Source organism: Oncorhynchus mykiss, chromosome 6 (assembly GCF_057628025.1).
Source record: "Oncorhynchus mykiss isolate SJ-2025 chromosome 6, ASM5762802v1, whole genome shotgun sequence".
NCBI classification, from domain to species: domain Eukaryota; kingdom Metazoa; phylum Chordata; class Actinopteri; order Salmoniformes; family Salmonidae; genus Oncorhynchus; species Oncorhynchus mykiss.
The window spans coordinates 55347508-55362866 of NC_143027.1; the positions used below are offsets into that span (position 1 = coordinate 55347508).

Below are 15359 nucleotides of genomic sequence, written 5' to 3' on the forward strand. Positions count from 1 at the left end.
GGGTTTGGTCAGCAACAATGTTCAAATTGTGGCGTTCAATTATTGCACAATTGGTATCAAGGGACCTAACGTGTGCCAGGAAGACATTCACCACACCAGTACACCACTGCCACCAGGCAGGATGGGTCCATGGACTCGTGCTGCCTACGCCAAATCTTGAATCTGCCATCAGAATGACACAACAGGAACTGGGATTCGTTGGACCAGGCGCTGTTTTTCCACTACTCAATTGTCCAGTGTTGGTGATCACATGCCCACTGGAGCCGGTTCTTGTTTTTAGTGGATAGTCGTGGAACCCGGTGTGGTCGTCTGCAGCAATAGCCCATCCGTGACAAGGATTGACGAGTTGTATGTTCCCGAGATGCCGTTCTGCACACCACAGTTGTACTGCACAGTTATTTGTCTGTCTGTGGGCCCGTCTGTTAGCTTGCACGATTCTTGCCATTGTCCTCCGACTTCTCTCATCAATGAGCTGTTTTCGCCCACATGACTGTCGCTGACTGGATGTTTTTCGACGGCCGGGTTTTCTGGGATACTGGATCCGGCGAGCCTGGGACTAATAATCATACCACACTCCAAGTCGCTTAGGTCACTCGTTTTTCCCATTCTAATGTTCAATCGAGCAGTAACTGGATGCCTGTCTTGCTGCTTTATATAGCAAGTCACAGCCACGTGACTCACTGTCTGTAGGAGCGATCCATTTTCGTAAACTGGGTGGTGTACTTAATAAACTGGCAGGTGAGTGCAGTTCAGGGCTATATAAAAGAAAGTGAAATATCTTGGGGTCCCAGAGGAGATGTTTGAACCACTGGTGTAGGGGTATATCCATTTGAATTCAATCACTATTTGACAGCACCCCTTTTGATTTCAATGACATCTACTGTTGTAGAAGTGCTCAGAAAGTGACTTTTTGGACCTGAACGCCAAAACATTCAAGAGATAGAGGTGCTCATAGTTGACCTATTTTGCATACCCCACTATACCATGAGACATCCGTGTCTTCATCACTGGAAAATAAGATAACCGGTTGAAATTTATATCATTTATAAGCTTGCAAACAGGGTTGTCAAACTTAACATTTCTGGGGGAAAAAATATTTTTTTGTTTTTTGATACAAATTGTAATTTCTTAACTTTTTCAAGTCAATGATCTAAAAACGCAAAAAACTCAGATTTTTGTTGTAGTTTAGAGCCCATTTCCATAATCTAAGGTTTTTGTGTTGTGCCCGCCATCAGTTGAGACACTTGAATAAGTTTACCTGTTTTTTGAAAAAGGTTTTTTGAAAAAGGTTTAAAATATAAAATGTTTTAAATGTATATATTTTCAAGAAATAATAGTTTGACAACACTGTTAATAAGCTCATCACTTTTCCAGTGATGAAGACATGGATGTCTCATGGTATGGTGGGGTATGCAAAATTGGTCAACATAGAGCACCTTTATCTCCTGACTGTTTTGGCATTCAGGTCCAAAAAGTCCCTTTTTGACCTCTTCTTCCATGGGCAAACATGTCTAATAAATGTTGCTTAAATCAAAATGGATGCAGTCAAAAAGTGATTGAATTCAAATGTAATTTACAGATCCATATAGACTGACTGGATGGCTCAGTTTTGATCAGACCTGTGAACGTGGATGTAGTTATAAACTGACCAATCCTCCTTGTCACATTTCCAAGGGAACAAGGATGTCGTCATTAATGACCTGCCTAGCTTCTAACCTGTGACCTTTGCCGTGTGCATGTGTCTAGACACTGCAGGAGAAAGTGTGCGAGTTCCAGGCGCGTCTGCGACGCGAGGAAGCTTCCCGGTGTCTGCAGCTGCAGAGACTGCAGCAGAGTCACGAACAGAGTCCGCAGGAGAAGACTAACGTCATACACACTCTACAAGAGGAGCTGCACACAGCCCTGCCCAACGGTGAGAGAGGAACGGGGAGATGGATGGATGGAGGGAGGAAGAAAGAGGGAGGGAGAACCGTAGTAGAGTATTTAGGAAGGAGAACTGCAGATGTAAAAACAGGACTGTGAGTCGTGACTGATACGGCAGTAATTACTGTGAAGTGAATGACTCCGAATGGGTTGTGTCTTGTCAGGACGGTGTTCACAATGCTGACACGGCTGTGACCGACTGTCAACACGCATTATCCAATACTGTGGGGCTGGATGGTGTGTGTGTCTGTTTTTAAATTCTGTGGGTGCGTGTATATAATGTGTTATCACTGTCTGTGTGTGTGTTGCAGGTGTTCGGGCAGTGCAGAGGCTGGGTGAGCCACAGGAGCATCAGCAGCACAGCAACCGTCTCATTCAGGAAGGAGAGCAGCTCATCGTAGCGCTGCGCACACAGGTGGGGGAGCTGGAGGAGAAGCTACTAGACCAGAACCAGGAGGTGGAGAGACTGCGGTCGGAGCTGGTGAGTAGAATAGAGAGAGGGAAATGGGAGGAGAAAGACTGGTGAGGAGGAAACTAAAGGGAGAATGAGGGCAGATCCCAGCTGGCCTACATTCTTGGGAAGCTTGGGAAAGACAAGCTCAAGGTAACTGGCACCTTTACTTTCAGGTGTAAGATTGCACCGTGACACACTTCTGCTTCACAGGCATTCTAAGGTGTTGCATGTGAGTGTGTGTAAGAGGGGGAGGTGAGGGAGAGGGTGCTTGTGCATTGCTGTGTGAATGTGTGTTAATTCCTTCCTGTGTATATTGATATCCCTCTGTGGTGCCTTTGTGAGTGTGATACTGACATGTGCCTGTTCCTTCTGTCCTGTAGGGGGCGACCGACCTGGAGAAGCACCTGGAGCTGCTGGTGGTCGAGAACGAGCGGCTGAAGCAGGAGCTGAAGGCATGCAAGACCTCACTGCTCCAGGAGGCTCCTCCACCGGCCTGCACAACCACTGACTGCCCCCACAGCCAGGTATGGGTGTGGCATGGGCAAATCAAGTGAGGGTAGAGGCTGTAAAAAACATGTTTTTTATGTGTCTATTATAGCTCTGTGTGTGTAGGATACGGAAGCCCTGTATCTCGTTAGAAGAGCGAGAAGAGGCTGTGTTATAAGCATGTGTGGTGGATTATGTGTTATATAGGATGCGGAGGCCCTGCGTGAAGCGGTGTCTCGCTGGGAGAGCCAGGCCAGACCGAGGCAGAAGAGGCTGGCTGAATTGGAGCAGCAGGTCCTGGAGAAGGCCAGCAGGGTGGAGACGCTCAGCCGACAGCTGGAGGAGTCCAAGCGCCACGCGGGGGAGATGCAGAGGCAACTGGAGGAGTCTAAGTGTCAGCAGGGGGAGGTGGAGCAGCAGCTGAGTGTGCGGCTCAGAGATTGTGAGGAGGAGCTGGCCAGACAGGCCACCCGGCCCCATCAGGTCAAGGTGAGGAATCGGAAAAAACTGTCCCATTTCAAAAACAACCCCTTGCTAGCTCCTATGTTACTTAATGGTCCCTCATAGATCTGAAATGATAGGATGGGTACGTTATATGTTGGTAGCTTACCACCTATCCAATGTTTTTGAGTTATGTGAATGACTGGGATGTTACGAGAGCATTTGCTGCTGAATTGTGTTCCCTGAGGATCTTACGATATCAATCTCGCTCTCCTGCTCCCCACCTTTCTCTCTCTTCTCCTACCCTATCTATCTCGCTCTCTCTCTCTTCTCTCTCCGTCCAGTATGTGACTGAGATAGTGGAGGTGGAGTCGACAGAGTCTCAGCAGGCCGTAGCCGAGGCCCAGGCCAAGAGCGTCGCCCTGCAGGAGCAGCTATCACTGCAGAGACAGCTGCTCCGAGAGCTGGAGACACAGTTGCACGATTCCCAGAGGACCAGCACCCAGCTCCGAGCTCAGGTACACACATAAGGAGATGCACATGTATACAGACGCGCACACACACAACCATCTAACAACACACACATACTACTGTCACACACGCATAACCCTCTGTGCCCCTTCCTAATCCCATTGGCTCCTTAACCAGTTGGTCTTTGTTATTTCTGAAGTTTTCCTCGTTCCTCCCCCTGGTACCAGCATTGGTACAATCCAACTCACCCCCCTTGTAGTAGATTGTGGCAGTACGGTCCTTCACAAAAACACCCTTCCCTCCCAGTAGAGGTGAATGGTTCAACCCTCGTCCAATCCCCTCCCCTCCCCTATAGTGGCATGGGCCGTGTTAACCCCTCTCTCTTCGCTTACGTTTGGTTCCAGCTGCGTGCGGACCGTGGCCGTATCTGCGGCCTGCTCTCCAAGGCCGTCGGAAGGGGCAATGGCGCGGTCATTTGCAGGTTGTCTAAGGTTGGCCCCCTTTGATAGGCAGATTAGGCCCCTCATAGTGCTTCCTGTTTTCTCACTACATCACTTCCTGTGTCTCAGGTACCCTGCTCCCCAAACTCTGCCCATCTGTGTGGTTTCAACCCCTACCAAAAACCTGTGTGCTGTAGTGACATGCATAAACTGTACCCTAAATCTCTGAGGGTCCTTCAGTCTTGTATTGGGGGTGCAGTGTGTGTGGTTTTGGATTAGCTTTTAGCTGTAATGATGGTTCACAACCCATTGTGAACCAATTAATATATCCTTTAGCTGAGAAGAAGAAAACCCGATAGTTTTGCTGGGAGCTAACTTTTAATAACCTCCATGGGTTAGTTATAGATCTTAACAAAGATGTTAAGGGGCATTTGAAGCCTTTAGTTCAAATGCCCTGGTAGCTATTAGATCTGAGTTCCAGTGCTGCTAGATTTTTAGCTCTTAACTCCAGGTAGACCACCAAACACGCTCCAGTCCCCACCTAGACCAGTATGGTGTGCTGGTACTGTCCCAAGACCTACTCCAATCCCCATGTCCAACCCTCTCTAACCTCTCTCTCTTTGTCCCCTGTAGATCCTGGTGTACGAGGGGGAGATGGAGCGGGCCCAGGGCCAGTTAGAGGCTGAAATGCAGAACCTGGAGGAGGAGAAGAACAGGGTGATAGAGGAGGCCTTCATCAGGGCCGAAAGCGAGATGAAGGCCGTGCATGAGAACCTGGCAGGTAAGCCGAAAGTTTAGGACTTTTATGTTTATGTACTTTTTGCATTTGCGCGTATGCACATTGTAGTCTCGGGCAGTATTCATTAGGGCACACTACGAAACATTTTTCACTTCAGGTTTTATTCAATTTTGCTGTCCTTCCTAATGAATATTACCCAGGAATGTTTGTGTGCTCTGTTTTTTGTCGTTATTCACTGATGTAACAAAATGCGTGCGTGTCCCTCCCTGTCCCCAGGGGTGCGTATGAACCTGTTGACCCTGCAGCCAGCCCTGCGTACTCTCACCTGTGACTACAACTGTCTGAAGAGACAGGTTCAGGACTTCCCCTTCATGCTGGAGAAGGCCATCACCGAGGCCAAGCAGGAGATCTGCCAGGTGATAGGCGAGGTGAGCAGTGCCAACCAAGAGCTGCTGAGGAAGTACAAGAGAGAGATGAACCTGAGGAAGAAGTGTCACAACGAGTTGGTGCGCATCAAAGGTACGAGCCCTTGACCGTGCCTTCTGAGAGGTGTGTGTGATATCAGCCGTTCATACTAGCTAGTGTATAGTGTGTACATCCAGTAGATTCGCAAGTTTTGCTAGCACAGACTGGAATGTGTTCCGACATTCATCCAATGGCGTTGAAGTGTATACCATCTCAGTCATTGGCTTTATCAGTAAGTGCATTGACGCTCCCCACAGTGACCGTACGTACATATCCCAACCAGAAGCCATGGATTACAGGCAACATCCACATCGAGCTAAAGGCTAGAGCTGCCGCTTTCAATGAGCGGGACACCAATCCGGACACTTATAAGAAATCCCGCTACGCCCTCAGACGAACCATCAAATAGGCAAAGCGTCAATACAGGATGAAGATTGAATCCTACTACATCGGTTGTGAGGCTCCTCGGATATGGCAAGGCTTGAAGACTGCGGACTACAAAGGGAAACCCAGCCACGAGCTGCCCAGTGACGCGAGCCTACCAGACGAGCTAAATGCCTTTTTATGCTCGCTTCAAGGAAAGCAGCACTGAAGCATACATGAGAGCACCAGCTGTTCTGGACGACTGTGTGATCACGCTCTCCGTAGCCGATGTGAGCAAGACCTTTAAACAGGTCAACATTCACAAAGCTGCTGGGCCAGACGGATTACCATGACGGGTACTCTGAGCATGCGCTGACCAACTGGCAAGTGTGTTCACTGACATTTTCAACCTCTTCTTGACCGAGTCTGTAATACCTACATGTTTCAAGCAAACCACCATAGTCCCTGTGCCCAAGAACACTAAGGTAACCTGCCTAAATGGCTACTGACCCGTAGCACTCACATCTGTAGCCATGAAGTGCTTTGAAAGGCTGGTCATGGCTCACATCAACACCATTATCCCAGAAACCCAAGACCCACACCAATTTGCACATACCACCCCAACAGATCCACAGATGATGCAATCTCTATTGCACTCCACACGGCACTTTCACACCTGGACAAAAGGTACACCTATGTGAGAATGCTATTCATTGACTACAGTTCAGCGTTCATCACCATAGTTCCCTCAAAACTCATCACTATGCTAAGGACCCAAGGACTGAACGCCTCCCTCTGCAACTGGATCCTGGAATTCCTGACGGGCCTCCCCCAGGTGGTAAAGGTAGGTAACAACACATCCGCCACGCTGATCCTCATACAGGGGTCACTCGGGTGCATGCTCAGTCCCCTCCTGTACTCCCTGTTCGCTCATGACTGCGCGGCCAGGCATGACTCCAACACCATCATTAAGTTTGCCGATGACACAACAGTGGTAGGCCTGATCACTGACAACGACGATACAGCCTATAGGGAGGTCAGAGACCTGGCCATGTGGTACAAGGACAACAACCTCTCCCTCAACATGATCAAGACAAAGGAGATGATTGTGGACTACAGGAAAAGGAGCACTGAGCACTCGCCCCATTCTCATCGACAGGGCTGTAATGGAGCGGTCGAGAGCTTCAAGTTCCTTGGCATCCACATCACCAACAAACTAACATGGTCCAAGCACACCAAAACCTATTCCCCCTCAGGAGACTGAAAATATGTGACATGGGTACTCAGATCCTCAAAAGGTTCTCCAGCTGCACCATCGAAAGCATCCTGACCGGTTGCATCACTGCCTGGCATGGCAACTGCTCGGCATCTGACCGTAAGGCTCTACAGAAGGTAGTGGGTAGGCCCAGTACATCACTTGGGCCAAGCTTCCTGCCAACCAGGACCTATATACTAGGCAGTGTCAGAGGAAAGACCAAATAATTGTTAGACTCCCATCACCCAAGTCATAGACTGTTCTCTCTACCGCACGGCAAGCGGTACTGGAGCACCAAGTCTCGGACCAAAAGGCTTAACAGCTTCTACCCCCAAGCCATAAGACTGCTGAACAATTAATCAAATGGCCACCCGGACTATTTACATTGACACCCCCACCCATTTGATTTTACACTGGTGCTACTCACTGTTTATTATCTATGCATAGGCAGTTTACCCCTACCTACATGTAAACCTACAAATTACCTCGACTAACCCCAGACTGTACCCCAGCACATTGACTCGTTACCGGTACCCCCTGTATATAGTCTCGTTATTGTTATTTTAGTGTTACTTTTTATTTTATTTTTTACTTTAGTTTATTTGGTAAAAAAAATCTTAACTCTTCTTGATCTGCACTGTTGATTAAGGGCTTGTAAGTAAGCATTTCACAGTGAGGTTGTATTTGGTGCATGTGACAAAGCTTGATTTGATTCCACAGGTGCATCTGAGTATACAACAGATCAATTATGTTCAAAAGCAGTGGATCTTTTAATGTGTTGTCCCTAAACAGTATTGTAATGCCTCTCTCCTCTGCCTTCACTTCCCAGGTAACATCAGGGTGTTCTGTCGAGTGCGGCCGGTGTGCCGGGGGGAGCATGATTCTGCCGAAAACATGGTCAGCTTTGACCCAGACGACGATGCCCTTCTCTATCTTTCCAACAAGGTCAAACTGATGACCTTTGAACTGGACAAGGTGTTCCACCCTCAGGCCACACAGGAAGAGGTCAGTAAAACATCATGACTTGGGAGTACATCTCAATAGTCTGAAGTGGCTTCCTTGCCTTCGTCTTTACTCATCTGAAAACGTAACCACAGGTAAAAGCAACATAAGACGTTTCTCATCAGCACAGATGAAGGAAATGACATGAGAGGAAGCCCCTTTTTTTAAGTTGAGATATACCAAAAGGATGTTGCTGTCTCTATATATTCTAATGGTTTACTGTCACCAATCACAACGCCTGTCATCCTAACTGTCCCTCTCTGATTGGCTAACCAGGTGTTCCAGGAGGTCCAGTCCCTGGTGACGTCCTGTATTGATGGCTTTAACGTGTGCATCTTCGCCTACGGACAGACGGGCTCAGGAAAGACCTACACCATGGAGGTATTCGCTGCTAATACACACACACACACTTACTTTCACACTCTCTCCTTCTCTCTCATACCACAGGAGATAAATGAAGAGTTTGTGTTGTGTTGTAGTGGTTGTTAATAGCGAATGTCTTGTCTGTCCTTTTTTCTTTAGGGTGTGGCCAAGGACCCGGGCATTAACCAAAGGGCTCTCAGACTGCTGTTCTCTGAGGTGACTGAGAAAGCGCCCGACTGGGACTTCAAGATCACTGTTAGCATGGTGGAGATCTACAACGAGACCCTACGGTGAGAGGACACGCGCGCACACACACGCATCAGTATAAGTTCCGACAGGGTGAGTAGGTTTGGATTTGAGTGCAGGTGCGGCCTTGCCTCAGAGGTTACACAATGACGGAGGGGAAGCAAAGGGGTCACGTAGTTACAATACGTACCTTTATGAGAAGGCTTTTTTTTATTTTTATCAAGGCTGAAGCGTTATTTCATTGTGATTTAGACCTAAGCTGTCTTTGACACAGTTCCTGTGTGCATCTGTGTAAGCAATTTGAGTGCATGGGGCCAGCAGTTATATAAGAGTGGATTATATTTAACGTCCTTGGTTCATCTGTTGAACACAAGCTCCTCTCCACCCTCCCTCTATTCCCTTCCTCCCTCTTTTTCTCCCTCTATCCCCTTCCTCCGTGTATCTCACCGTCTCTGTTTTGTCATCTCTGAACATCTGTGTGTCCTTTCTGCCAAAGCGTGACAGCAGAACTCACCACGAGAAGAGAATTGGAGGGGTGGAATGTCACAACACATGAGAGAAGCCGTTTTGGCCCCACTTAGTTGGAGAGTTGGCTACAGATTATCTTGATAGATACATAGATCGTTTTTGTTAATTTGAGCTATCTAGTTATCCATCTATCTCTCTGTCTGCCAAATGTTGTTGGGGGATATCATAGGAAATGACACCATACACCTAAAGTAGTGCCGTATGGGTATCATTTTAAGACCGTCTTTTTATTTGAGTGGGAACCATCTTTGTAACCGTGTGTTACTGTTTCCTGTAGGAACCTTTTGGGGGACATCCAGGGTGAGAAGCTGGACATCAAGATGAACCCGGACGGTAGCGGTCAGCTCTATGTGCCAGGCCTCACGGAGTTCACTGTCCAGAGCCCTGAGGACATCAACAGGGTGAGGCCACCATTCTACTACTGCCACTTATACTATGCCTGCCACAGGACGTTGGGCTAGTGAGGTAGCGTTGTGCTCTGATCTGCAATCAATGAATCACATTTTGTTTATATGGTGTTACTTACCAATCACAATGTGCCAAATGGCATTCCTTAACGAAACCCTAAAGCAATACATTTCCTTCATTACTGTTTTCCAATTAAATAGAGGTTTAGAGTAAGATAAACTTGGGCGTTGTTTACAATCATGTGTCAGTTAATAAGATGGCTCCCACGGTTCTTCAGGCCTGAGACTGAGCTCTTGTTTTCTCATCCTGAAATGTCTGTCAGAGCTCTTGTGTTCCCTGAACAAGTGGAATGTGCCAAAGCCTGGATTTGTCTCTAGTCTACAGATTAGTTTGTGTGTTAATGATTGAAATCTGGTCCTGTGTGTGTTCTGCCATGTGCCTGTGCGGATGAAGGAGCAGTTATTCACTTCATATGACCTTTGACCTCTAACCCCTGGCCTGTGCCCTCTGTGTAGGTGTTTGAGCTGGGTCACATGAACAGGGCCACAGCCTGCACCAATCTGAACGAACACAGCTCCCGCTCTCACGCCCTCCTCATCATCACCGTAGCAGGCGTCAACTCCTCCACCGGGCACCGCACGCAAGGTACACACACAATTCCTGTACCGGACAAGGTACACAGACAGACAGACGCACTAATTCAGGATTTTATCTCTGTACACCCTCTACTAGGTAAGCTGAACCTGGTTGACCTGGCTGGCTCAGAGCGGATTGCTAAATCTGGGGCAGAGGGCAGCCGTCTGCGAGAGGCCCAGTGCATCAACAAGTCCCTGTCGGCCCTTGGTGATGTCATCAATGCGCTACGGAGCCGACACTCCCACGTGCCCTTCAGGAACTCCCGGCTCACCTACCTGCTGTCTGACTCACTGAGTGGGGACAGCAAGACCCTGATGATGGTGCAGGTGAGAAAGGGGTAGAGGAGGGAGAGGGGTGGGTGGTAAAGGGGTTTCAAATTAAATTGGATATTAGCCTATGATAAAACGATCAATGCTTGAAGCCTTCAATGTTGGACTTCAGGCTAATATCAGAAGGTATTTTCTCTAGGTGTCTCCCCTGGTCAGTAACATGAGTGAGTCGGTGTGCTCTCTGAAGTTTGCCCAGCGGGTACGGACCATCGAGCTGGGCAATGCCACCAGGAGACAGTGGGAGAATTCCTCCACCTCCTCCTCGCCCACCCACGACAGCGTGGAGGTAACCCACACACACGCACCCTGGAGAGAGTGAGGGACGCACTCACACATGAAATCTCACACACGTGTGCTAGGTCAGCCCAGGCCTTACGTCAAACCTTCCCCAGATCACTGAGCCAAATCTGGGGCATCAGCTTTCATTCTGTCCCTCTGCCCTTAATAATCCATGTCGGGAAACCCACTGTCTTGCAAAGAAGATCTAGTAGGCTCAGGATGTTTGAAAAGGTTATCTCCAAAGCCTCTGGGTAGTTTGATTTTATTTGATCAAGTCATGACACCCACCATCTGATTGTTCTGAAATTGTTTCTGTTAGAAACAGATAAGAGTAGCATTTCTGCAACATTATTTTGTTGAAATATCAATTGAAATCTGAAAAACTAAGGTAATTGATTGCACCCAAATTGGCCGTATACATTTTTAGGATTCTTATAATATTCAATAAATATAGTACCTAACATCCGATTTAGACCAAACTCTTTTTCTAACAATGAGTATGAGGAATCCAAAGAAATGGCCAAAAGCCACCCACGCCCAATCCCAACCCAACAATGAGTATACAGTATTAGGTCTCTGTTTGACAAGTAGTATTGAGCTGTGGCTCGTGTATTGTTTATTCATCCTATGTAATTTATTCTCAGTGAATTTGGTGATTTTCCCCCCCCCGTTCAGAGAAATTAGTCATTTAAGTTTTTAGGTTTATGTCCCATTCTACATCTTCATATTACCAGGTTCTAACCACTAAATGGTGCAGAGATTTTACACATTCGGGAAAGGGGATGAAAATGGTCTCTATTATGGACCATTCCTGATGACCACTTAGTTATGATTAGTTATGCACTTTGTTAATTTAGGAGATACTTTCAACAGATTACCATTCAAACACACTGCTTTCTTCAGATGAAAACTCCCCGAGTTAATGCCAGACAGAGCCTGCACTCAAATGTTTAATAGGTGCATCCAGTCTGGGTTCGAGAAGTGTTTACACCTGAATAGAGCGTTTCAGCAAGCCATGACACCCACCATCTCAGATTGTTCTGACACCATCTAGTGGTCAGAACATGGTAATGTCAGGTGTCAGCATAATTGTATTTTCATTAAAATGTCACCAGAACTGAGCTTCAGTCCTTCTACATACAAATTAGCCCGGGGAGTACCCCGAACCCACTAAGCAAGGGGACTGGAACTGGTCAAGCTCACATGTAAATGATCCTCTTTCCCTAAAAGCATCATAGTCATGACTTTCTTACATGAAATGGGAGGTTAACTTGGCCCCAGACAATCAATCTAAGATCGACTTAAGTTTCAGTCTGATGAGAGCGAAACCGAAGCAGAGAAACAATCGTAATCCAGTTAAACAGACAGGATCCTTAGCGGAATGGGGTTGAATGGGGATCTTGAACTTTGGTATTGATATTTCTATAATTGAACTTTGACATTTCTGCAGCTGGACTCTCCCCCGGTGACTCCCGTGCCCCTCCCCATCTCTCGGGCCAGCAGTGCCGGCTCCACCCTCTCTGCCTCCTCCAAAACCCCCACCACACGACGGAGGTCTCAGTCCCAGCTCTCTACAGGTAAATGTGTACACACACACACACACACACACACCCCTCCCTCCCTCCCTCCCTTAGTCCCAACAGGTACACATGCCTCTCTTGAAATGTCCTATGTCACCAAGAACTCTGGGACCCATCAATATACAACACTAACATGTACACACACCACCTTATGCCATCATTATTGGGATGATACAAAATATACACAAACAAAGTGAACTCTGAATCCGTTCACTCCTGTGTCCTGATCCTCTGGTCTGATTGGTTGGTTTGCAGACAGGCTGTTAGGCAGAGCCATCCCATTGGTGGGGGACGGTGGGCAGGTAGGTGGGGTTTATGCTGATTGGTCGCTTGGCATGAAAAGTAAATGCTCAGCATGGCATGGTGCCCAGTGCCCACCCATGTCACCTGGTTAATGCCCACCTATCTAACACACCCCACCTCTAACCCCAGGAAACTGTTTGTGTGGGTCTTGACTCTTGAACCTCTGTCTATGTGAGAGACTGCAAGCTTTGTTTCTCTATCTGCAGATCCATGTGTGTGTGGGTGAAGGTGTCCGTACTCTGACTTCTGGCTGTGTGACTGTCTGAATGCAATTCTTATCTATGTGATCTGTATATTGTATGATGTGAGGGTGTTTATATGTTTTCGTGTCTTGTCTATATGGATTTGGTGTGTATGTGTGGAATCTGTGGATACATCCTCTTCCTTTCCCCCATCTGTGCTGCTCTCTGGCTGGGTTGTAGTGAGCCGTTATTTACACAGGGACACCACTCCCCACTATTCACAGTTTCCTAAATCTATTACTCTGCCCCTACAGGACGACTGAAACTGTCTGTCTGAAGGCTCCAATGGATTCAGAATGAAACCGGACCCTGATCCAGTCAGCCATTGGGCCATCTGAACAGGAGGGTGTTAACCAGCACCTTGACCCACCAATAGAAAGTCTCTGCTTTGGGAACAACCTATCAGCCCTGTCTCCTTCTGCTGATCTCACTCAGCCAATGGGTGAGAGCAACTGGACTAGGCAAATTATCAGATCTGACCGATTGAACGGTGACATTTTAATTTGAAGAGCAGAGGGGTAAAGAGGGGGATATGAACTTTGACCCTCATGGATGGCTGCCTCATGCTGCGTACCGAGACTCAGTCCCAATGCTCTAAAATGGCCTCCAGTTCTCAATTTCTTCATCACCACTGATAGCTGAAAGGAATCGATAGGTGTTCATTTTAGCCAGGACTGTTGTACAGCCCCCCCATATCTTAACTACGTGCCCTCGTCTATACCCCTGAAGGAACACAACACACCAGACTTCCACACCTGACTAGGGGCCAAATGGGAGGAGCACCTGAGAGTAACACAGGCCTGTGTCCTAAAAACAACTCTCTCATAAAGAAACCCTTTACCCCTCACAGCCCAGAACAACTCCACCCCACCTTTCACTCCTTCCCCTTTGACCCTTCAACTGAGCCTGTGATCTATTCTCCCATTGGCCAATGGACTTCCTCACAATAATACCACACCCACACCCCTAGTGCTAACTAGTCCCATCATCCACTAACAGTATAGCCCTTCTAATCACAGTATTTCTGGGTAAAAATGCACTTTAAACAAGGCTGTTACCTTCTTGATGTGTTTTATAACAATGCTCCAGTTACGGATTATGATAATATGCATATACAGTATATATGTGTGTTTTGAGATGTTTTTAATCCCTTAAATCTCCTTTGGTTGTTTTTTTTAACGAGGATTCCATCCTGGTCTCCTTCTACACTTTCTCCCCCTCATCCAATCAGGGTACTCCACAGATATGTTACTGTGGAGTACCCAATAAGACGCAAGCAATAGAGATGAGTGCAGAGAGGTTAACTTCCTGTGTAGCCGTTTGTGTTTTAGATTTCTCCAGGGCAATACAGAGCTGCCTCAGCACTGCATGGAAACGTTCATGTTGTCGTGTTTCTTGTACCGAGCGAATAAAGCTAGACCGATTCAAACTCCCTGACAGACAGGAAATGCCATTCCTGTTATTGGATGCTGCCGGTTGGAGTTGCCCAGAGGCACATTTCTAGGATCAGATTATTCAATAGGGACACAACACAAAACTGACCCTAGATCTGCATCCAGGACAGCTTTATCCTACTCCCTATGGCTGACCACAAGCAGCAAATGACAACGGATCGCCTCACGGAGCAGACACATATGTAGCTACAGAAATTGCTGCCCCTGCGGGAGTGATTAAGCTTGTGAACTGTTTTTCAAAATGCATCCAGGGTAAATAGGAATGCTTAGTACATTTGATCAGCTGATTGATCAATACATATCGGCTAATTGGCCGTGCTTCTTCAATGTTAAACCAATGTTCCCTTCATGTCCAAGGAACATTGAGGACATGCTGCATCATGTTGGTTGTTGATGGGTATCTTTGCTTGCTTTTGTCTTTGTTGTAGCTGCCGTAGGTTTCTACAGTCTTGTTTTTGTACACCCTTTTTAATAAACACTCGATACCAAATGGAACTCAAGTCTTATGCTGTTTCTATAGAGCTCTGAGAGCACAGGACTCTAACAGATGTTTGTTGAAATATATCACCATTTACTAAACGGTAGGTTGTACTACACCTACCCAGAGACTATGCTCAACTGGTTCAGGATGGTTGCAGCCATAGCGTTGCATAGAGCAGGAGTTCCCACTAGGGCCCCTCCCCTTTCCAGCATTGGGGAACATCCCAAGCACTTCACAACCCTCTTGTTGGCTTTGAGAATTTTGCAGGTTTAAAGCTTCTTTCGTGCATTTCTACATAGTCATGGGGTGCAAAGAAAATGTTGGTTTTAAAGTGTATTGTCTTGCAGTGTCTGTGTATTCATGACAAAATTACAACAATCTATGGGCTTAAAAACCAAAATAAAGTTACTTTAGAGCTATTCAGAAATGTCAGCTAAATTATGTGACAGGTAACCCAGCAACTGAAAGGTC

The 15359-nt window shown here is 47.1% G+C and overlaps 1 protein-coding gene across 12 annotated transcripts in view; it reads left to right on the top strand.

The window, feature by feature from the left end:
- The window catches only part of LOC110526163 (kinesin-like protein KIFC3), a 71844-nt gene extending 56942 nt beyond the window's left edge, over positions 1 to 14902 (top strand). For 7 of the 12 annotated variants that reach the window (XM_021606829.3, XM_021606828.3, XM_090238203.1 and 4 more), the window contains 17 exons: positions 1747 to 1912; positions 2235 to 2404; positions 2758 to 2901; positions 3071 to 3352; positions 3649 to 3822; positions 4849 to 4996; positions 5231 to 5473; positions 7867 to 8042; positions 8316 to 8420; positions 8562 to 8692; positions 9454 to 9577; positions 10100 to 10229; positions 10317 to 10546; positions 10689 to 10835; positions 12279 to 12405; positions 12664 to 12710; positions 13208 to 14902. In XM_021606829.3, coding sequence (XP_021462504.3) covers positions 1747 to 1912; positions 2235 to 2404; positions 2758 to 2901; positions 3071 to 3352; positions 3649 to 3822; positions 4849 to 4996; positions 5231 to 5473; positions 7867 to 8042; positions 8316 to 8420; positions 8562 to 8692; positions 9454 to 9577; positions 10100 to 10229; positions 10317 to 10546; positions 10689 to 10835; positions 12279 to 12405; positions 12664 to 12710; positions 13208 to 13216 — 2553 coding nt within the window. In that variant the 3' untranslated portion in view covers positions 13217 to 14902. The remainder of the gene's footprint in view (positions 1 to 1746; positions 1913 to 2234; positions 2405 to 2757; positions 2902 to 3070; positions 3353 to 3648; positions 3823 to 4848; positions 4997 to 5230; positions 5474 to 7866; positions 8043 to 8315; positions 8421 to 8561; positions 8693 to 9453; positions 9578 to 10099; positions 10230 to 10316; positions 10547 to 10688; positions 10836 to 12278; positions 12406 to 12663; positions 12711 to 13207) is intronic. The other 5 variants (XM_090238206.1, XM_090238204.1, XM_090238207.1 and 2 more) reach the window with 1 other exon arrangement.
- Positions 14903 to 15359: the final 457 nt, after the last annotated feature.